The 24,883-nt window shown below is 44.7% G+C and overlaps 1 protein-coding gene across 1 annotated transcript in view; it reads right to left on the bottom strand.

The window, feature by feature from the left end:
- Positions 1 to 24,883, bottom strand: part of LOC146007433 (uncharacterized) — a 302,630-nt gene that overhangs the window by 268,522 nt on the left and 9,225 nt on the right. The window contains exons 2-3 of the mRNA XM_083145783.1: positions 24,247 to 24,319; positions 17,111 to 18,426 (exon numbers count right to left, since the gene is read on the bottom strand). Coding sequence (XP_083001909.1) covers positions 17,252 to 18,426; positions 24,247 to 24,319 — 1,248 coding nt within the window. The 3' untranslated portion in view covers positions 17,111 to 17,251. The remainder of the gene's footprint in view (positions 1 to 17,110; positions 18,427 to 24,246; positions 24,320 to 24,883) is intronic.

Here is a 24,883-nt window from a genome sequence, read left to right as displayed (position 1 = left end):
CTCAGTGTGTATGCACTACTTTGGTGACAGATATATCTTTCAAAGATTTTGGCAAAGTCTTTTGAAATGAAAATCTTCTAGTGTGTATGGGCCTTAAGATGAAACTTCTCCAAAATTTCATACTACATAAAACAAGGGAATGAACTGGCCAGTGAATTCAAAGAAAAACAATATGAAGAAAACAAAATCAGTGAAGCCTTTCAACAAATTCAACAGACCAATAGAGAAGACCTATAGAAATACAGAGATAAAGGAGCAGATAAAGATCCAATCCTTAATGAGGTACCTTTCATCACACAATACTCCAAACAATCAGGACAATTGAGGAAAATTCTAATCAAACACTGGCCAATACTATTAGAAGATGAAGTTCTGGCAGACCATCTCCCACAATTACCAAAACTTATATTCAAAAAGGCACCTGATTTAAAACAAAAGTTAATAAACAACCATATCCCCCCAAAACCTGCCATGCAAACAACAATAGATCAGTGCCCCCCTAACAAAAGATTTATTCTATTGTGGAAACCAAAAACAGAGAAGCACCAGACCCACCACAGACTTTAAATCCTTTGTCAATGACGAAACATTTAAAATAAAGCAAGAAATCACATGCGACAGCAAAGGTGTCATTTATCTCCTGAAATGTGGGTGCAACAAACAATGCGTTGGCAGAACTACCAGACAACTAAAAGAGCATATATACGAGCACTTAAGGAACATAAAAAGAGGGTACAAGGAACACAATATCTGAAGACACTTCAAACTTCACCATGATAGTGACCCACAATTAGGGAAGCCAATCCCAGGGCAATTTTTCAATCCCAGGATTGAAAAATGCTCAATCCCGGGATTGGCTTCCCTAACAAAAAAAAAAATGCCCTGCATGTTTACTTACATGGGCATGGTGATGTTGCCGGGAGGGTGGGCGTGGAGCCGGGAGGGGTCACCGGGAGCCGGGTGGGTAGGCGGGGTCTCCGGGAGCCAGCCAGCATGTTGTCTAGGACAGGAGCAGGCAGGAAACTGGGTGGGGGAGAGAGTTCTCCGTGAGCCGGGTGGGTAGGCGGGGTCTCTGGGAGCCAGCACGCAGGACACTTCTTAGGCTGTCTGTGCGGCCTGTGCAGCTTGACCTATGACCTCGCCACACTGCCGGGTGCAGGGGAAGTCTGGCAGCGTCTGAGCGATGCTCAGACGCTGCCCAGCATTAGACTGCCCAAATCCCGAAATTCCGGGATTGGATACACCAATCCCGGTGTTTTGGGCCAAATCCCGGGATCCCGCCGATAACGATCCCGGGATTGGCCACCCTACCCACAATCATTGAAAATTGTGGGTATAGAATTGTTACATCCAAACTGGAGGGTGGAAGACTGTACACATAAAATCAACAAAGCAGAATTAAAAGGAATGTAAAAACTTAAAACATTTGCACCAAGAGGGCTCAACCTACATAATGAGGTTAAATCAATCATTGGCAAAAAAATAGAGCACAAGAACAAATCTAAACATGGAGTGTACACATGTGCAACACCTTCACCATCTGGGGCTATCAGTTGAGACGCTGGCACCCCTAAGCTGCACCAGTCCCTCTCCTCTGAAAACCTGCAGCAACAAACCAGCGGGCTTTTAAAGGGGTACCCGAAGACATAATTTATCTGATAAGCTGGACGCCGCATTTAGATAACATACTTAACTTTTAAAGAAACTGTGGACAGAGACTTATTTCAACTGGGAACAGATTGGACACTGTTCCTAACTTTCACTCACAGATCAGGAGATCGTTGCCATTAATCTGACACACGCTCTCAGGGCCCGGTGTACAGACCATAGCACGGGACTACAGATCGGTCAGTCTTAAGGACATTCAATTTGTTTATGATACTGAATTGTTGTATGCATTATCTATCACTTATTTTACTTAGTAAAAGCATTAAAAAGTTTACCACTGCGTTAATTTTACCATCATTCATGTACAACATATGTTCCCCCATACCCAACCAAAGACAAAGCGCAATCTACAATTTCTTTACGCCTAAAATAGTGACAAACTGGTCATTTGGCACATAATGTCATACAGTAGTGCCCCTTATCACATGCAACATGGTAGTGCCCTTACACATTATGCCACATAGTACTGCCCTTAATACACATTAAACCACATTATAGTACTCCTTACACGTCACACTAGCCCATATACACATGCACAACAGTATTGCCTCTTTCACATTATGCCACACATAGTGCCCCTTATACCACACAGCAGTGCCCCTTACACATTATGCTGCATAGTAGTGTCTCACACATTATTCCACACTGTAGTAACCCTTACACATTATTTCACACACTAGCACTCCTTATAGACATGCCACACAGTAGTGCCCCATATACACATTATACCACACAGCAGTGCCCCTTACACATTATGCTGCATAGTAGTGTCTCTTACACATTACTCCATACTGTAGTACCCCTTACACATTATTACACACACTAGCACTCCACATGCCACACAGTAGTCCCCCTTATACATCATGTGACACTAGTACCCCTTAAACAAATGCCATACAGTAGTAACTGTAGGAGGCAAATTATTTTTAAGCATGACAAGATATTTGTCGCAGATGCAAGCTGCATCTATTAGCATAGCGAACCTCTGGTGCGGTTATGTGCACTTTATCACTTTTAAGAGAGTACAATAGCATATACTGTTGTATTGTGGTCCAACGCACAGATTTAATTAGCAAAGTAAAGATAACAGCAAAGTATGTATAGGACAGCCAACAGATAATAACAGCAAAGAGAGAACCTCAACCTACATATACATACATACATACATACATACCCACACAAGTGCCTCCTGGATCCAGGATGTTCGTCGTCAAGTAGAAGTCTTCAGAGTGTTACCAAAACTGATCCAAGTAGCAGATATTTATACACTGTCTCCAAAAGCACATAATGCATCAGGTAAAGTCTTCTCTCATTGGTCCAAGGGTCACACCCTCCAAGTATTTGACGCCCATAGGCTAGCTCACATGAGGATGAGGGCTTTGTTTTTCTTCACAAGCATGCAGCCTTGCCTTTGGAATCCCCCTGTTAAAGCCTCTGGCTCTTAACAGGGAGATCTCAACAGCCACCCTGTCAAAGCCAGATACCGCAAATCCGGGTGTAGACCCGGTCCCTGAGAGAGCATGTCTGTGCGTAGAGGTAGACGGATCAGAGGGGTCACTGACAGGGCCTGCAGATTCGAGAACCAGATTCGTCTGGGCCAATATGGAGCCACTATGATCAAGGTGTCGCCCTCCACCTTCAACTTTTGAATTACCTGCAGGATGAGGGAAATCGAAGCCGACAGTGCGTCCACCATGCAAGCCCCTGGATCCGTACAGGGTATCCTTGTGGTTGTGGCATGATGCCATCAAGTCCACCTCGGGCCTGCCCCAATGGCGCACCAGTAACTGGAACACCTATGGATGGAGGGCCCATTCCCCCGCATTCAGGGTCTGATGACTCAGGAAGTCCGCTTCCCAATTGAGGACTCCTGGGATTAAGATCACTGAGAGAGCAGGAATCTTTTTCTTCGCCCATTGGAAGATGGGGCATGACTCCACCATGACAGCCCGACTGCGAGTGCCAGTGGTTGATAAGCCACCTTCGTTGCATTGACTGACTAAGCCAGGGTTCCGCCAAGTAAAGGGCCCAGAAGATTGCCCTCAGTTTGAGGACATTGATGGAAATCTGGGCCTCCAGCGTGGTCCAAAGGCCCTTAAATGACCTTTGGCAAGTGAGGAGGGTCCACCAGAGGATCCAGAATGGTCTTTCCACAGTGATGTGGTGGTCCATGAGAAACATACAGCTGATGATAAGGCTAAAGGTTAGGGAGTAGCCTCGGGAGACAACATCCCTAAACCATGCATCCACCGTGGATTGCAGCCAGATGGCCGAAAACCCCAACAGATGGCCGCCCACCTTGGGATCCCCCAGGTGGAGGCCCACCCCGTCATGTGGAGGGTTTGCCCTCTGACTTAGGGACAAGGCACCTGGTGGCCCAGGGAAGCTTACCCTTAGGCTTGAAGGATCTGGCCCCTTAGGGTTGGTATCTAGAGAAGGCCTGTCCCTTAACCCAGCCCTGAAAGCAAAAGTACTGTAAGGCAACCTGGGGATAAGTAGGGGTGGATGGCAGGAAAGCTACCTTAGAAGCTGCCACCGCAGTTACAGAGTAGCAAAAGGGAACCATCAAAGGGAAGTGCTTTTAAAGTTTTAGGGTCCACCATCCAAGAGCACAGCTACAAGGATCTGCGGGCAGCCACAGCCGAAACTGACACCCTAGAGGTGAGGGTGGCAGAATCAAGGGCTCCCTCCCCCAAATAGAGTGCAGCCTGATTTACCATGTTAATAGTAGGTAGCAGGTCACTTGCGGGCACACCCTCGGCAGCACCAGCCATGAAAGTAGTTGCCCACTCTGTTAAGGCCTTAGCCACACAGGCTGATGCCAGGGAAGGCCTGGCCCCTGCACCAGCAGTGATGTAAATGAGTTTTAGGAAGTTTTCCAACTTCCTATCAGCAGGGTCCTTAAGAGACGCGGTTGGAATGGGTAGCGTGGTGGATCTCACCAGCTTCGCCACATGTGCGAGTACCTTGGGTGGCATTTCCCAGTGGACTCTTTCCTCCTGGTGGAGGGGGTCAAAATAAGGAACTCTTTTAGGCAAGTTAAACTTCCTATTTGGCACCTCCCATGCCTAAGTGATGACTTTGGTCAGGTTTTCCGACTTTGGGAATAAAGCCAAACTGCGCTTAGGGGTCCTCTAATTTAAGGACCTCTTTTACTGCTGTAACCAAGGCTGATACATTAAGATGGGATGGGGGGTCCGCCCTATCTAAATTGTCCCCCACGTCCACTGCATCATCTACGTCTTCCTCATCATCTTCCTCCTGTGTCAGTGTCATGCTGACGGAAGGGCTGGGATGTGGGGGGAGTCCCTGATGAAGGCCCTGCGTCTATCGGGCCCACCCTGCTGAGTAGCGGCAGATACCGACCCCACCCAGGGAGTATCCAATGCGGGGGGCCACTCTGACCAAAGGTGGCCTCAGGGGTGGTGCTGCTGAGACTGTATCAATTATTTGTGTAAGTGATGAGGCCCAAGCAGGCTCCTGAGAGGAGGCTGAAGGCATGGGCGGTGCCTGTGTATTGTAGCAGCTTACGCATAAGCAATCCTGTATATAGTCCTGGGGGAATAGGCCGGCATTACAGACTGTACATGACAGCAATGCTGGTGCCCCTGCCTTGTTGGATTTACCCTTAGACGCATGATCAGGGACTGCAGTGAGTCAGGACTATAAAATATACAGGCAGTCTATATGGTACAGCAAACACAATATATTCTGCAGGCAGTTATAGTGTTAATACAGTACACAGCAAGCATACAAAAGGCAAACAATGTAGAAAAATGGCACTAACCTCTTTTGCCGCAGCTACGGTTGGCTGGAGCACAAACACTGTAGCCTTTGTCCTGTAGGAGATGCATCCTGGCAGTGGAGGAATGGAACCCCGGGGGGCTCCATGTGCAGCAGGAGGGAGCAGTGGCGGGAACTGCATGAGTATCCTTTCCTATTGTCCCCAGCGGAGTGGCTGTGTGGGGAGAGACCACTCCCCCTGCTAACAAATGGCCGCCAGGGAAAGTATCTCATGCAGTGCCGGTAAAATGGTGGGTATCCCTCATTTGCCGGGCGGCACCGCTACCGGTGCTATAGACCGCACTATCTCTCCAGTGCAGGGCTGCTTACAGACGCTTATGCGCCATCACAGAGAGCGTGTTACCTTCTCTGTCAGTTCCTGGCTGCCGCCATCCGGAGTGCCCGGGGCCAGCTGCGGCCACATACCCTTGAGTGGTGCTGCAGCTGTTCGGGCCTGGGTGATGGAGCAGCAGTGCGGGTGTCTGACGCTGAAGTAAGGCTGCATATAGCAGCTCCTCTGTAAAGGTGCAACTGGCTCCTGCCCAGCACCGGAAAAACTGAAATGCCTGGCCTGGAGGTGGGGTAGAGGAGGAGAGGAGAAGTTTAACCTCTTAGGTGCTGGTAAAGTCTCACTTCCACTCCACTACCCACTGTTAAGCCTGTGGCCCCTGACGTATACCGAAGAATAAATAGTCTTTCATATTCGTCTTTTCATATTTCATGTTATCTTATGAAAGTGTCAATGTTTCTGTTTGTGTCTCAGGGCTGCCGCCCAATCTCAGATTTTTCGACAACTCAATTTGGTGTCTAACATATGCCCTTTTTGTTAGCTCAGGGCCAACTCCTTATAGCGTCGATCCATGTCTGCAGGACTAAATAATCCCACGCCGTGACGGGACCACCCACACTTGCGGCTGTTGTCATGGAATGTCAATGGCCTGAATACCACCATAAAGCGTACGAAGGTAATCACTCACTCAAACAAAAACATAGGCCTGATATTGCTATGTTGCAGGAGACACATTGGTTAAGGGACAGCGATTCCATATTAAGGGCACGTTGGATTGGGGAATGCTTCTCGGCCTCGTATAGAACAAAAAGCAGGGGTGTGGCCATTCTACTCAATAGAAATCTAATATATCAAGTCCTCCACACTGTGGAGGATGTGGAGGGTCGCTTCCTGCTCTTGGATGTGGAGATGGAGGGAATGAGATTTACCCTATTAAACTTATATGCTCCTAACGTTTCACCTGAAAGATTTCTGTCCAGGATCTCCCAAATTCTGGCGGGCCGCATGGTTTACAAGTTGATAATGGGAGGGGATTTTAATTCAGTAGATAGCCCCACGCTGGATAAATCCCTGTCTTTATTGGGCTCATTACCCCCCTCCTGGCTCCATATCCAGACTTTAAAAACCAACCTACAGCTGAGTGATCCTTGGCGTTTGATACATGATACAGAGAAATCATTTACGCATCTATCAGGGGTGCACCATACACTGTCCAGGATAGATTATTTCTTGGTATCTGATCAGTTAATGTCTGCTGTACGCCAAGCGGACATACACGATATTCTCATATCGGATCATGCTCCGGTGTCACTGAGTCTGTGGTTGGGCTCTGGGGAGGGAGCGGACCGCCTTTGGAGATTTCCAGGCTACCTGGGAAGCTCAGAGGACTTAAAAAACTTCCACAAACAGTCTTGGAACAATTTCCGTGACGACAATTTAGAGCATTGGGAAGAAATAGTTTTGTTCTGGAGAACCTCAAAGGCGGTAATGCGAGGTCAGGTGATACAATATGTTGCGTGACGTAAAAAAGACACCGCAAAACAGTATCGGGATTTACAACAAGAGGTAACTCGCTCTTTTAGGAATTATCAGGATCTCAGCTCCGCTTCAAATTTAGATAGCTATTTAAACAATAGAAAATTGCTTGAATCCTTTTTAACAGCTCAAGCACGACCCAAATTAGATTACACGAAACAAATGTTTTATAAATGGGGTAACAAATCGGGTAGGCTGCTCTCCCTCATGTCAAAACCTAATAGAAAACAATCCTTCATTGTGGCTATAATGGACCCAGCCTCCCATAGAACTTTGTTTGAGACAAAGACATACTTGCCCACTTTGAAGAATACTTTAAAACTTTATACAGAGAATTCCCCATTAACATAGAGAAACAAGAATCTTTGTTATCAGCAGCTAATCTTCCCCCACTGTCCCAAAATCAGAAAGAAGTCGTCATGAAGGATGTAACGTCAGAGGAATTACATGAAGCCTTGATTAGTCTACAACCTCATCAATCCCCCTGGCCCAGTGGTACATGTTGAGGACTCTTTCGGGGATCTAACGATTGAGCTAAACAATTAATTAGGAAATGTTCTTGTCTGGTACTTCGTACTAAGGGGGCCCCGTTATGTAATAAATGTATAAACATTCACTCATTAATAAGAGGCATGTGAGACACTTATTGTATGCTGGTCATTATATTTATTTGTATTGACACTCAACATTATTGTTAAAACATTGAACAATGATGTTAAATTTTCATCTTTGGATCTACTTTGTCACAGACAATTTATATGAATATACACTGTCAGATGTCATTTCATGGTGTTTCAATAAAACATTTAATTGAAGAAAAAAAAATTGACACCATAATACCTCTTACATGTTAAGCCACACAACGTAATGTCCATTACCTATTATGCCACACACCATAATGCCTATTAAAATTATTCTACATAAAAATTTAGGCTGTGCACTGATTTTTTAATTCTTTATTATTTTTCATTTTTTTCTCAAATCTTTCATACATCGTTATCATTTTTACATTTAGGCATATATTTTCATAAGAATTACAAGTATTTTGTTGTATACACATATTTTTCGAATCTTCATATGGTAGCATTTATACATGTACCTATTTCAGTTATATTTTATATGTATACCTCTTTCCTTTTCATAATATCAAGTAATATCGTACAGCATACATATTTTCCATAAATAAATATCAGGAGATGCAATCATATTGGGTCGGAATTGTTTCTGATTTTGTTACTTTATTTGGGTATGGGGTTAAAGTGCCCCTTATTGGTTTCTCTTCCCTTACCACCTCCCCCCCTCTTCCTTTAGTTATATCTTATATTCCTTACATTAACGTATATATAGCCCCCCCCTTTCCCTCCCCTCCTTTTCCCTATGTATAGTATTGTATGTGTTTATATTTGTGAACTTTGTGTTCTTGTATTATATTACTGTGTACTATGTTTTGTAGTTTTATTTAAACCCTTGTGTGATAAATTATAAGTGCTTATGTTTTGTGTGTTTTATAAGTTTGTGTTCTAATAGTGTTTTACTGTGTAGTGTGTCTATTGTCCTACATATCTTGTGTAAGTGAGAACCCCAGGCCATAATGAGGCACAATTAACTCCCCCCAGCCTCTACCCCCTTTTTTCTCCTTCCCATATTCTGCATCTCCTGTTATTTTCACATTTGCTTATTTTTTTTTCTCACTTCCTCTTCTCATCTCTTCTACCTTTCCTTTCTTCCTCTCCATTCTACTACCCTGATATATATGCCCACAGAATCCACATGATTCCATGCGGAAAATATACCTCTATATTCTACATATAACAAGACACACATAAACAAAAAACCAATGCAGACCTTTTCTCCGTACATTCATGTATGGCCTTACTCTTCAGATTAAAGTATTATTATTAATTCACCATTCTCCCTCCTTAATTATTTTCAATATTTGTTTTATTTTATATCTCTCCCGTTTAGCACGTTTCTATCATAGACCGATATTACAACATTAATATATATATATATATATATATATATATATATTAATTCCCGGTCTATTATTTCATTTATATTCTGTTTTCACTTTCTATTGTAATAAATTCCATCTATCCCATTTCTTATGATAAGTAGCGATTGATCCTCTAGTTTTATATGTAAATTTCTCATGCCGCATAGTCTCATTCACCAGTGCTCTCCAATGGCTAATATTTGGTATCTCAATCGCTAACCATTTTCTTGCAATCAGAACTTTTGCCATTGTAGTAAGGCATAATACACACTGATATATAATAACTGAGAGCGTCTCTCCGAGATCTAGTCCAAACAAACAGATTTGTGGGGATATCATTTCTGGGAGAGTAGGTTCAGTTCTTACAATGTCCCTCCATACATATTCCCAAAATTTAAATATCTGTGGACAACTCCATATTAAATGCCAAAAATCCGCACCCTCTACTCCACATTTAGGACAAACTGTATTGGAACGTAAATGAGCCTTGTATAAAGATACTGGTGAATGGTATACTCTATGCATTACATATAAATATATTTGCTGATATCTTATACATGGGGTTGTCAGCCCCGTTGAGCCTAATATTTGTATCCACTGTCCCTCAGTTATATTTCCCAGTTTTTGTTCCCATTTATTTTTTAGGGGGACAAATATTTGCGGGTTTATATGACTGTTCAGCATGGCATATACTTTTGATATCTGCTTGCTTTTTTCCAAGCTTATATACCAATATCTATATAGGTGATCCACAGATATCCAAAGTTAATCCCCAAAATTGTGTAGTTATCCCATGCCTCAATTGTAAATATCTAAAAAACATTACATTTGGTACATTAAACTCTCTTCTAATTTGTTCAAATGTTTTAAATGTCCCATCTTCATAAATCTGTTTTATTGTACTTATTCCCACTCCTCTCCAAATATTATCCCTAGGTAGGGGAATTAATTCCTTAAATGTCGCATTGTACCATAATGATTGATCTTCATCAATTTCGTTCCAGTCACTTATATTGTGTACCCTCCTCCATACAAGCTTACTCTGTCTCATCAGTGGCGGCAACGCTGAAATTGAATTATCAGATAGCAGAAATTGTAAAGGTTCTATTGGTTGACCTCTATATATATATATATATATATATATATATATATATATATATATAATAAAATTCTGAAAAAAGTATCTCCACCTTTTCCCTGCAGCCATTCTGATATATGTACTAGTTGTGTGGCAAAATAATATATCTGCATATTAGGGAGTCCAACCCCTCCCTCCTATTCTTGATGTTCCATTCCCCCAAATAAATGAAGATATAATACTGTCTATTGTAGTGAACACTTTCTTTTGTATATATACGGGTGAATGCTGCAACAGATATAAGTATTTGGGCTGTATTATCATTTTAATTAAATTGATACGTCCAATTACTGTTAGGGGTAGTTTTTTCCATACGTGTGCTTTACGCTTAAATTCATCCGTTATAGGCACTATATTTTGTACCACATACTCTAATGGATTTGGAGTGACCCATACCCCTAAATACCTAAATTTTAGAGTCCATTGTAAATGATATTGGGGATCTATAATTTGGGGGAGGACCCCAGATATTGGCATAATATTAGATTTGGACCAATTTATACATATCCCGGAGAACTTCCCAAAAGCATTAATTATTTGCAACATGGCTGGTACTAATCTAATTATTTCTTGCAGAAACAATAATATATCGTCTGCATATAATGCAATTATATCTGTAATATTACCGATTCTACAGCCTACTACCTCTGTCGATATCCTCAGGAGACAAGCTAACGGTTCAATCGCCAGAGCGAATAATGCTGGTGATAAGGGGCAGCCCTGGCGTGTCCCTCTCCCCAGGCAAAATGATTTGGTTATGTACCCATTAACTGAAATTCGCGCTACAGGGGCAGAATATAGTAATTTAATCCACTTTATATATCGTGGGCCAAAAGAAAATTTTTCTAACACTCTCCACAGATACCTCCACTCCACTGAGTCGAAAGCCTTGGCGGCATCTAACGACACCACCACGGCTTCCGACCCAGCTTTTTCTCCCATTTGCAAATGACAGAATAATCTTCGGAGATTACAGGTTGTATTTCTACCTGGCATAAAGCCAGTTTGGTCTCCATGTATGATAGATGTAATTACAGAATTGAGCCTAATAGCTAATATTTTGGCCAAAATTTTAACATCTGTGGTCAATAGCGAAATAGGCCTATATGAATCAGGCCTGGTTGGATCCTTTCCAGGTTTAAGGATAACAACTATGACTGCTTCTGACATTGAGGATGGTAATACGCCACTCTCCATTGATTTGTTGAATATTACCAACAAATATGGAGCAAAGTCATCTTTAAATTTTTTATAAAGTTCTATTGGTATACCATCAGATCCCGGGGCTTTTTTATTAGGAAAGGACTGGATAGCGACTTCAACTTCCTCCAGCGTAAGGGGAGAGTCTAAATAATCAATCGCCTCTTGCGATAATCCTGGTACTTGTATTGATTCAAAATATTCGTCTAATTGCTCATTCGTGTTCATAATCTTTGAGGAGTATAAGGATTTATAGTATGAGAGAAAAACCCCGCAATATCTGAACTTGAATATTTAATTTTTCCCTCTTCATCTTGTATCTTGGAGATAGTGGCACTATTTTTTTTATCTCTTGCTAGGAAAGCTAAATACCCCCCTCCCATATCTGATTGTGAATACATATTATGTTTTGCGAATAATAGTCTCCTCTTAGACTTATCGAAGAAATGACTAGTCCATTCCTGTCTGGCTCCTTCCCACAGGTTATAATCTGATGGGGATTTAGAAATCAAATATTGTGCCTCTAATTGGTTACACCTATGTTCCAACTGCTTCTCCTGTTTATATCCATTTTTTTTTTAATATCAGTTACTTTCTTTATCAAGGAACCTCTTATAAAAGCTTTAAACGCATCATGTTTTACTGAATTTGAGGGACATGTATTGTTATTTGTCTGAAACTCCGACCACTCCCTAGTTAACTCTGTACCTTCACCCATCAGTGTTATCCAGAATGGATTCAATTTCCAGTATCTTTCCCCTTGTGGTATTAATGTATCAAGGACCATCAACAAAGGGGAGTGATCAGAGATTCCTCTAGACAAATACCCAATAGATGTTACCATCGGTAGTAAATCTGGGGAGATAAGTGCCATATCAATGCGCGAGAAAGTACTATGTGTAGTAGAGAAACAGGAGTACTGTGCCTTCCTTGGAAAGTGAAGTCTCCACGCATCAATTAGGCCTATCTCTGACACCAGATTAGAGAAAGAGGATGGAGATGACGTTAAGGGACTACTTTGTGGTATTACCCTCCATCTATCTAGAATCAAGTCCATTACATTATTGTAGTCCCCTATACATATTGTAGGGGTATCTGGTGATAATGCCATACATGTTACTACTTGCTTCAACACATCATTATTATACGGTGGTGGTACATATACCGCAAGAATATTCATTAAGATGGAATTTACATATGCTCTAATAAATACATAACGTCCATATTCATCTATCTGACTATGTTCCAATTGGAATCTAACTGATTTCTTACTTAATAATGAGACCCCTCTAGAATTCTGAGAAAAAGTGGAGTGATACATCCATCCTACCCACGGTTTTTTCAGAGCCAAAACTTTCCCTCCGGTTAAATGAGTTTCTGATAGACATATTATGTCTACTTTATAAGATTTAACTTGTGATCGTACTAATGCTCTTTTAACCTTGTCGTTTAACCCTCGTGTATTCCACGCCAATATACTCGTACCTCCTACTTTATCCGTCATACCCAACACAAATACAATATGTAATAAAAGGATTCTCCCATCTTATCTTTAAATCAAAATCAAGAAAGGGGTTCATAACATTCTCCCCCTTTTTTTTTTACTACTGGGAGAGACAGATAGGGAAGATACAGTCTCCACTTATATTTCAATATCTTAAACATACTTTGATTTATACATCCATTATTCTTTATGTAATAGCCATACATTATTTCTTAAAAAAAAAATGGCAGAAAAACAAAAAACAAATAACATACACAAAAAAAACCATGCATATCCCCTGTGCCCTCCCTCCCCCACCCTGCATACCTATCAAAGAACGTAGACATGCCTATACCTTACTTAGTTGCCCCCTTAAACTTAACCCTTATCTAGAGGAGGGAGTATCAGAAATCTATACTGAATCCCAATAGCTATTTCCTAGTACTAGTCTCCCACTTTTGCTCATGTCGCCCAATCTAGGATACCAGGATATTATTTCTTTCATAACACCCTAGTAGGCAGAACATAACATATACAATACATCATTAATTCCTTTATATTCTGTGTTTATACTCCTTTAAACACCCTGTTCAAAGGATATAAAAAAATAGAGACAAGGAAAAAAAAAAAGAAAAGAAAAAACATGCATCAAACACGGTTTCCCTCAGAGAGGTTTTTTCTCGACCCAGATTTCAGCCTCATTAGGTGTAGAGAAAAAAAGGGTAGTATCTTCATATATCACCCGTAAGCGTGCTGGGAAAACCATAGAATATTGTATATGTCTTTCATGCAATTTTTTCTTAACTTGTGCGAATTGTGCCCTTGATTTTTGTATATCTGTTGCAAAATCTGGAAAGGCTGCTACACTGCTGGTTTCGTACATCATGGGACCTTGCATCCGTGCCATTCGCAGAACTGAGTCTCTGTCCCTAAAATGTAAAAAACGGGCTATAAGAGTACGGGGTGGTGCCCCAGGTGGTGGTTCTTTATTTGGAAGTTGGTGTACACATTCCACCGTGTAATGGGGACTGAATTTATCTCTGCCAAATAGCTTCACTAGCCATTTTTCTACAAATTTTTCTGGGCATGTGCCCTCTGCTCTCTCAGGTATGCCCACAAACCGGACATTATTCCTTCTTAATCGCCCTTCCATGTCAGACAGTTTAGATTTAACTGCTATCATTTGTGACGTTAAGTCTGATACCGTAAGTTTTAACGGGTTTACAATGTCCTCCACATCCGATACACGTTGCTCCGTATTTTTAACTCTTTCAGTAAGTTTTTGCATGTCATGTCTAATCAGCGAAATCTCTGCCTGTACATGGCCTATCTTTTCTGTAACTCGGTGCTCAGATGTACCGATAGCCTGTAATATTTGCTGTGTTGAGTGTGTCACATCCTCAGTGCTTTTTTCTCCTATTGTGGTATTAGGGGAGGGTGGTGGTATTTCTTGTAACTGTGGGGGAGCAGGGGACTGAGTATTTCTTGCATATCTCTCCAGCCGCTGTGCAGCAGCAGAGGTATTTCCAGTCTTCCCCATTATACTGAGCCAAGATATTTATCTGATAAACAGATCTGAAACAACAAGTCCAACTGTACACCAAAGGGACCTTGACTTGTATAATGTATGGCTTGCTTGCTTGCTTATTTTAATGACAAGTATGCCCCTGCCAACATAAGGGGACTTCTCCTTATCACCAGACAACAGTCCCAGTATAAAGTAATGACCCCGTGCTCGTTCTCTGCCACAGAACGGGCCCAGAGGCTAATAGGGATCAAACAGTAATGTCTCTTCACGTCACCACTCTCCCCACACTCACCGACGCAGTCTTTCCAGGGCTCTTCCACTATTAAACGGTGACCCCCGCCTCTTCGCTCTCTCCGGGCTCCACCGGTATCCGGGTCCGACTCTGCCACAATACAGGCCCGGTCTCGGGTGGCCCCGCCGTCTCTATCCCGGGCGCTGATACCGCTCTCCACACTCCCTGGGACTCAGCAACCCCAGGCGATCCCCTGAACCAAACGGTTCTCACCGACGCTGTCTCAGGCACCAGTCGCCCGCCCGGCACTCCAGCAGGGTTTCCCTTCAGACGCGTCTCTCACAGGCACAGCTATTCGAGCTCCGATTCTCCTCCACGAGGCAGACCTGCACAGGCGCTTCCGAATCTCTCTGCATAGGGCTCACAGCGTTCCTTGCGCTCCCGGTCTCAGCTTCAGCTCTGGAGCACTACTCGGTCAGTTCAACCGGATGGTATGCATTTTATATTTTATGCATCCTAGTTTGGGCAGCTCAGAATGGGGAAATAAACGGATCCTTAGTGGGAGCAGTGTTGGCGTGCTGCCTACACCATACTAAGCCAAGCCCCTCCCTCCCTCCTGCATGGTGTTTACAGACGGCCTCAGGCTGTGCACTGATTTTAAGAAGATTTATACGCCCAGTAACAGTGAGGGGGAGCTTCTGCCAAATATGAACCTCCCTCTAAAGTTCAGACGTAACCTGATCAATATTGTGCTGGGTGAATGTTTTAACATCTGGAGTGATCCATAATCCAAGGTATCTGAAATGGAGGGACCACTGAAGTGGGGAGGCAGGGGGCAATATTGTGGGGATAACTCCCAAAATGGGGAGAATACTAGATTTGTCCCAATTAATTAGTAATCCTGAAAAGGAGCCAAAAAAATTCACCACTTCAAGCAAGTGAGAGGCCAGCGTCATTTAAGATAAGGAGCCACTGGCAGACAAGCTGGAGACAGCATGGAGGATTGTATTTGGCGGTCTCTTCGTTTCTTCTTAACCTGAAGAAACGCCCATTCATTTTTTTGTACATCCAGGGCAAAGTCAGGATAAGCGGAAATGCATCACGGTCCTTGTAATGCAGAAAGCGGCTATAAAAGTGGGCGGAGGAGCACCTGGAATGGGAGCCCTGGATGGCATCCGGTGTACTCTCTCCACAGAGGAGTGGGGACCAAAGGCTGCTCGGCTAACGCTTGAGGAGCAAGGTCTCTAGAAGTTGTTCGGGGGATGACCCCTCTACTTTCTCTGGCCAACCAACCAGACGCACATTATTGCGTCTCAGCCTCCCTTCGTTGTCAGATAGCTTTGACTTAACCGTCAGCATCTGTGTAGATCAATCAGCAACTGTATTGTCAGGGGAGTAGTGGTATCCCGTATCTCATCCAAGTCAGAGGTACGGTGTTCTGCCTCACCAACCCGTTCCTGGATTCTCAATCTGTACCTGGCCAATTTTATCTGTAACGTGCTGCTCTGAGGCCGATATAACCAGTAACATCTGCTGTGTTGTTTGTATAGGGACCTCCAGAGGGGTGGCCTCTGAAGATGAAGGGGAATCACTCCCTTGGAGGGGGGCAGAACATTGTGAGCCCCTGGCAAACCCCTCCAGCCTGGAAGATGCAGCATGGTGTCCAGATTTCCCCATGACACCAGATAAGATGTATATAAAGAGGTAGGTAGTGGACCACTGGAGAGATCCAGTAATTAAATGTACCGGGGAGCACATTGGGTTAGCAATCAGTCCCGGGCAGAGTACAGGAGAGAGCTATGCAGCCCCCACAGCGTGGATGTCTCTGTCCCCACTTACTGATACAGGGCAGTGTAACAGCCGTCTGCAGGACACACTGCCAGATGGAAGAGGGTGCAGGAGGGATTGTCCCACCACTTACTGTAGTTTACAGGAGAGCCACCCAACTAAGAGCCCGGTGACGGGGGATGGTGAGACAGGAGAGCAGCCAGATGGTCTGATCACGCGTCAGGTCCCTCCAAGATGGCGAACGGTCACAAGCGTGCTGAGGCCAGCGAGACAGCGTGTACCAGGCCAGGGATCCCACCACTGACGCACCAAACGCCTGCTGCGGCCACAGGACAGCTCACTACAAACAGGGGTGAGTACATACAGGTTAGGGGCGTCTATGTCCCCATTCACAGGATTGTTAAATGGATGTATCCCGGAGCGCTCTCACCCTGCAGCCTCCTACATGCTCTGCTAAGCCACGCCCCACCGAGTGATCTGCTGGAGCCTTATTACACCTTTATTATATTATTACATGTTAAAATATTTTATAAACCCCACCCAAAAAAAATATTCTCATGTTTTATTGTCCGTAGTGCCTGAGGATTGCAGCTAGCCTGTATTATGTCACTCATCTCCCGGATTTTCTCTTGTGGATTTTCTGGTGTCTTATAAGATGTGATCTCTGTGTAAAACATTTCTCACACTCCAGACATCGAAACGGTTTCTCCCCTGTGTGAGTTCTCTGATGTACAACAAGTTCTCCTTTCATCACAAAACATTTTCCACACTCGGAACATGAAAATGGCTTCTCCCCTGTGTGAGTTCTCTGATGTATGACAAATTTTGATTTCTGTGTAAAACATTTCCCACATTCGGAGCATGTTAGCAGCTTCTCCCCTGTGTGACGTCTCTGATGTAGCACAAACTCTCTTCTAAAAGCAAAACATTTCTCGCACTCAGAACAGGAAAATGGCTTTGCTCCTGTGTGAATTCTTTGATGTCTGGTAAGTTTTGATTTCTGTGTAAAACATTTCCCACATTCAGAGCATGTTAGCAGCTTCTCCCCTGTGTGAATTCTCTGATGTTGTACAAGATATCCTTTCAAAGCAAAACATTTCTTGCACTCGGAACAAGAAAATGGCTTCTCCCCCGTGTGAAGTCTCTGATGGTTTAACAAATCTCCTTTAATAGCAAAACATTTCTCACACTCAGAACATGAAAATGGCTTCTCCCCTGTGTGAGTTCTCCGATGTAGGACAAGACCTGATTTCCAGTTAAAACATTTCCCACACTCAGAGCATTCAAATGGCTTCTCACCCGTGTGCTCTCTCTGATGGTTTACAAAATCTCCTTTAACAGCAAAACATTTCCCACACTCAGCGCATTCAAATGGCTTCTCACCCGTGTGAATTCTCTGATGTATAACAAGATGTGCTTTCTGAGAAAAACATTTCCCACATTCAGAGCATGTAAACGGCTTCTCCCCTGTGTGAATTCTCTGATGTCTGACAAGTTTTGCTTTCTTTGTAAAACATTTCCCACATTCAGAACATGGAAACGGCCTGTGAATTCTCTGATGTTTAACTAACTTTGACTTCCACAGAAAATGCTTATTACATTCGCAACAGGCAAATATTTTGTGAGAAGTACTAGGTGTACCAACATCACTGTCATCAGTGGCACATTCCTCACTATCGGAGGGAGCAGGCGATGTATCTGCACTGCGATGGACTGAATGTATAGTTAGAGGAATGTGGTTTTCTCCTGGAGAACTTCCTGTGATGTCATCTTCTATTTTCAAATCTGAAAAACAAAATGGGGTTTATCCATCAGGGTTATTCCTTCTTTGGTGTCTGTGTGCTGGGAATACAATACACGCATGGAAAGAGAGATCTTGTGTTACACCGTGGAGCATTTCCACAGGTATAGCGTGTGGCCGGAGACCCCCTCCCACATTGACACAATATGGACGCCCCTGCACTGAAGGGGTTAATCCCTGTGCTGCGGCGCCATCTATACACAAAAGTGGGCACTTGTCATGTTTAGAACGTGTGGTAACATTCTATATGTGGTGCTGTAAGCACAGTTGTAGGATGACATCAATGTATATACACCTAGGAGTACTGCACAAAGCATATATCTATATAAGAGTAATGAGGAATGTAGTATAAGCGTACGAATGCCTGTTATTAGTCCAGCGCCTCCAAGCTCCGCCCTCTGCCACCTACCACTGTAGAGGACCTGGTCTGTGTTCAGTGACCAGTTGGTGACAGGGTTACTGAAAGCCCCAGTAAATAAGGGTGTGTGGCCAGTGGGAGGGGCATGGCCAACTCGAGGGGGCGTGGTTATGCCCCTGTACAAAAACTGAGAGGCTGTGCTGCTGCATCAGCCTGTCATCTCTACTCCCACTGCCCAACTCCCTGAAGCAGGGAGCGAGACCCAGACGCCACGTGGTAGGAGTCTGGTGGTGGCAGCGATATACCCACCCACTGCGCAGTGGGTGGAGTCAGAAACCGGCTCTGTTACTGACGTTAAGAGGGAATCCCTTTTTTGCCAGGTCCTGTCAGACCACAATCCGCTATCTGTGGGCCCACCTGATTGCCTGCGAAAACTCGGTCTCCCGGTGTGGGCATCGTGTCAGGGCCCTGCCAGGGAGGGTTATGTAATAACAGCTGCCAGGTGCTGACAAGAGATGAAGGCGTGTCAGGTGGGCGTCGTGCTCTCCCGCCATTGCAATGTAAGGCTCCGGCTGTAAGTCCGGCACTGAGGGCCATTTGTACTGCAGCCGCCGGGTGCTGAGACATTTGTGGTTTATTGCTATTTGTCTGGCAGTGATCGGCTATTTGTGATCTCTTGTTAATGTGCCGGCAGCGTCTGCACCTGAGAAGAGGAAACGCCAAGTCTCTGACTTGTGATAAAGTGATTTCTAGCTCCCAGGATAATACTTTCTGTGAGGAGTGTGAGGAACAGCCGGCAGCTGTATCTACTCAGCCTCATCTATTGCATGAGATACTGCAGGCCTGGCCAACCTGCGGCTCTCCAGCTGTTGTGACACTACACATCCCAGCATGCCCTCACACAATTCTAACATTCCCTAATAGCCATACTGTGGCAGGGCATGCTGGGAAGTGTAGTTGGAGAGCCACGGGGCTAGGCCTGAGGTATTTGAATGAAGAAATCCTTTGTGTCCCAAGAGAAATGTTTGGAGCTGCAGGGCAATAAGAGGTCTGGTTTTAACTATGAAGGTGCTGTTTCTTCAGATGAATTATTGGAAGATGATTGAGAAGAAATCTCCAGTGATCATTCAGGAGAAATTAAGGAGGAGGATAATAGAATGTGTCATATCAATATGGTTGAAAGTTAAAAACCATTTATAAATCCATGAATTCTAAATATACGGTGCATCCTTCCGAGTCAAGAACTTTTATTTGCAGATAAAGGCAAAAGAGATGTTTTCCCAGAAAAAGGAGATGTTTTCCTATACATAAAGTGAAGGAGTTAATCTCCAAGGAATGGCAACACTTGGGTAAGAGACCAGTAAAATTATCGAGGGTCGAGCATATGTATCCTATTAGGGATGAACATTTCCTGAACTGATATACTATACCGAAGGTAGGTGCTGCTGTTGCCTAACGAACGCCAAGAACTACTATACCTTTGTCCTGTAATGACACTATGGATAGAAGAATGGAGAATTCTTTCAATAAACGGAACTTGTCTTTTGCTGCGGCCCTTACATTGGGTGTATCTATAGCCTCGGTGTCTAGGGCTCTCAGGCTCTGATAGGCAGAAGAGGTTCTTTTGGAACATCACAACATTCCTTTCAGCAGTCATATAGGAAGAATCCAAGGCAATGACTACAGCAAGTCCCACAAGGCTGCAGCATAATATTTCTACAGTATCTGAAAGGAAACTTTTGGAGTAAAAAAAACAAAACAAAGAAGAGTGTAGGAGGATCTGAGGCACCTGAATACATTTCTCAGGGTAAGAAAATTTCAGATGGAGACGTTAAAAAAACCAAAGTGGCAGGTCTCAACAGAAAGGATTTCCTGGCGTCAATAGATCTGAAGGCCGCGTACAACCATATACCAGACAGGAAGTTCCTATGATTCTGTATCCAGGACAGACACTACCAGTTACCGGCCTATCCCCTGTCCTAGGGACATTGCCAAGAGAGCAGCGTATTCCGATGTGGCCATATCTAGATGATATCCTGACGGCAGCCGGCTCAGAAGAGGATATGAAAGGACCTAAGTTATCTAATACACTTCCTGCAGCTTCACGGATGGATCATAGACTGGGAAAAGTCAGTTACATCCAACACAGAACGTTCAATTCCTGGGTTTACAGACAGACACCAACATTTTAAAGGATAGGAAAACTTGTCCTTAGAGGGAAGTCTAATATGAGCAAACTTAGTAAAGGCAGAGGATGTCTGGGGGGGAAATAGGTTACTCCAAAGAACAGAACAAAAACTCATCTCAGGGTCTTATCAGACAATGTTACGGTCATAGCATCAAGGGGGAACCAAAAGTAGGCCAATAATGGAGACAACAGCAAACGTTATGTCCTGGGCAGAGGGAAAACGTGAGGCCCTTAGCAGCAGTTTATGTTCTCGGAGGGAAGAAGACATCGGGAGACTTCCTCAGTAGAAGCAGAGTCCTTCCTGGAGAATGGGACTCGAGCTTCAGAGTTTTCTTACGTATTGTAAACAAGTTTGTGCAGCCTCACGTGGATCTGACGGCAACTCATGTCAACACTAATGTAGACATTCAGGCTCTCTCCCTAGAACGTCGGCAGTGGACACCTTTTCAGTTGAATGGAAGCATCACCCAGGGTACGTGTTTCCCACCTTTCTTCTAATAAGTCGCATCCTGAAGAAGATCAGAGAGGATCAAGGGAAAGTAATTGAGGTCCTCCCCGTTTGGTCACTAATTGGCAGTGCAGGAACCTTGGACATTACTCATCATTCCAGCCCTTTTACATCAGGGTCCGGTCTACCATCCAGATCCAGCAGGATTATGGCCCTTATTCTGGTTCACTCGCAAAGGCAAATTCCTTCTCAAATGGACAAAACCATGTGCACTGCAGGTGGGGCAGATGTAACATGTGCAGAGAGAATTATATGTGGGGGGAGTTTTACTTCAAAGTGAGATCTATATTGCAGTGTAAAAATAAAGCAGCCAGTATTTACCCTGCATAGAAACAAAATAACTCTAGGTCTGGCAGAGATGTATCATTTGGAGACGATCATCTGAAGAGATCACTCAACAACGGTGCAGGTCCTACAATTCTTGTGCAATGGCTTCTCACTAGGACTAGCTGTTTCCACCCTTATGGGATAGATATCGGTCTTAAGTGTGGTCCTAGATAGGAGATTAGCGGACAGTAACCTAATTAACAAATTCTGCAAGGCCATTAAACAACGCGTCCACCCATCACATCCATTGTGGCTCCTTCAGACTTGAATCTAGTTCTCAGATCATTGATGAAACAACCATTTGAACCGTTACTAGAAACTCCTCCCATATTCCTGACTTGGAAGATCGTATTTCTAGTAGCAGCTACGTCTGTGAGGAGAGCGAGTTACAGGCCTTGTGGGTGGAAGAACCATACTTACACGTTTCCGTATATGGTGGTACATAGGACTCGTCCTAACTTTCTACCCAAGGTGGTTGCTGCTTTCCTTCTGAATCAGGAGATATTTCCCGCTTCTTATACTGAACTTAATAACAAGAGGAGGAAGATTGGAAGACATCTAGTCAGAGGTATTAACATTTACCTCAATAGACTAAAGGACATTCGTCATCCCAGAAGGAAGTCAGAAAGTCGGGTTTGTGGGAGCACAACCTATCTCCAGATGGCTGAGAGACCCAATTACATTCATATACAAGAACAAAGGACGAGATGTTCCGGATGTAATTAATGCAAACTCGGCCAGGGCTATGGTGACGTCATGGGCTAGGAAGGCGCGGGCGTCTATAAGGGACATTAGTGATGCAGCAACCTGGTCGCCTATACATACGTTCTCTAACCGCTACGCTTTATATGTCTCTACTGCCCACTGTGGGGATCACGCCTTGCATCGTGCCCTTGCTAAATAAACCAGATTACATTATTCTGCTTTGGTTTGTCCCATTGTTATGGCCGCCATGGGGATCGTAGAAGGAAGTAGCGATAATTCCAGTTCTTCTCAGAGATCCCATGGCAGCCATCACATCGCCCTCTCCCTGCAGTGTTTCTCCAGGGACATAAATACAGAGGAAGGTGATGGGATAAGAGATTAGGGCAGTGACAGAGGAGGGGGCGGGATAAGAGATTAGGGCAGTGACAGAGAAGGGGGCGGGATAAGAGAATAGGTCAGTGACAGAGGAGGGGGCGGGATAAGAGATTAGCGCAGTGACAGAGGAGGGGGCGGGATAAGAGATTAGGTCAGTGACAGAGGAGGGGGCGGGATAAGAGATTAGGTCAGTGACAGAGGAGGGGACGGGATAAGATATTAGGGGCACTGACAGGGGAAGGGGCGGATAAGAGATTAGGGCAGTGACAGAGGAGGGGGCGGGATAAGAGATAAGGGCAGTGACAGAGGAGGGGGCGGGATAAGAGATAAGGGCAGTGACAGAGGAGGGGGCAGGGATAAGAGATTAGGGCAGTGACAGAGGAGGGGGCGGGATAAGAGATGAGGGGCAGTGACAGAGGAGGGGGCGGGATAAGAGATTAGGGCAGTGACAGAGGAGGGGGCAGGATAAAAGATTAGGGCAGTGACAGGGGGGGGGGCAGGGATAAGAGATTAGGGCAGTGACAGAGGAGGGGGCGGGATAAGAGATGAGGGGCAGTGACAGAGGAGGGGGCGGGATAAGAGATTAGGGCAGTGACAGAGGAGGGGGCAGGATAAAAGATTAGGGCAGTGACAGGGGGGGGGGGCAGGATAAGAGATTAGGGCAGTGACAGAGGAGGAGGCGGGATAAGAGATGAGGGCAGTGACAGAGGAGGGGGTGGGATAAGAGATTAGGGGCAGTGACGGAGAAGGGGGCGGGATAAGAGATGAGGGCAGTGACAGAGGAGGGGTCAGGATAAGAGATTGGGGCAGTGACCGAATAGGGGGCGGGATTAGAGATTAGGGGCAGTGACAGAGGAGGGGGTGGGGTAAGAGATTAGGGCAGTGACAGAGGAGGGGGTGGGATAAGAGATAAAGGCAGTGGAGGGGGCGGGGATAAGAGATTAGGGCAGTGACAGAGGAGGGGGCAGGATAAGAGATTAGGGCAGTGACCGAGGAGGGGGCGGGATAAGAGATTAGGGCAGTGACCGAGGAGTGGGCGGGATAAGAGATAAGGGCAGTGGAGGGGGCGGGGATAAGAGATTAGGGCAGTGACAGAGGAGGGGGCAGGATAAGAGTTTAGGGCAGTGACCGAGGAGGGGGCGGGATAAGAGATTGATGTAGTGACTGAACATATGCAGCTCTTTGTATGTGTAGTGGCAGATGTGCTAAGCAACCAATCAGCTCCTGTCATTTTTCAAACACAGCCCATAACATGGCAGCTAGGATCTGATTGGCTGGTACTATACCACTCCCCTTATATTACTCACCTGTGCTGATACCTGTAGGGATTTCCTCCTCCTTACACGGCTGATCTCCCCTCACATACGTCTCCTCTTCTTCTAGGTTCTCCTCTTTAATATTAGTCAGAGCTTCCTCCTATTACCCCACAATACAATGAGATACAGGAGTAATGGTCAGTAATGCAGAATACACAGAAGTCTATCAGTAAGACGCACACAGCCGCTGTACAGCAGGAAGTCACTGGTGTGTGATGGGACCTAATCTCTATCTATGTGATACATGTGCAATGTCATGTATGATCTGTGCACATAACACGGGTCTATGTTACATATAATTACTATGTACAGGCTTTAGTACAGGGGACATTGGTTTGCAGATTGGGGAAGAGATGGTATTTCCCGGTGTCTGGTTATTACTTAGGCCTAGGTCCTACCTGCTGCCACCCTCGGTCCTATCCCAGCTACAGCACCGGAGATCACATGCCTGTGTTCCCCTGTGGTAGACACCTGCCCCGGGGAGCGCTGTCACCTCGGGGATTATATCCCCCCGGAGTACGGCCATCGGCGTGGAGGACCTACATGACCGCCATATATCCATCAGCGTGATTCCTTGTAAGGGGATCAGTGGCAGTTTTACTACCAGACATTCCATCATCCACCACCAACAGACCCCGGGGATCCTGACTCTCTGATATGTGAT

This window comes from Crinia signifera, chromosome 6 (genome assembly GCF_055691185.1).
Source record: "Crinia signifera chromosome 6, ASM5569118v1, whole genome shotgun sequence".
NCBI classification, from domain to species: domain Eukaryota; kingdom Metazoa; phylum Chordata; class Amphibia; order Anura; family Myobatrachidae; genus Crinia; species Crinia signifera.
The sequence above is the reverse complement of the archived record's forward strand: the minus strand, read 5'-3'. Positions and strand labels throughout refer to the sequence as shown.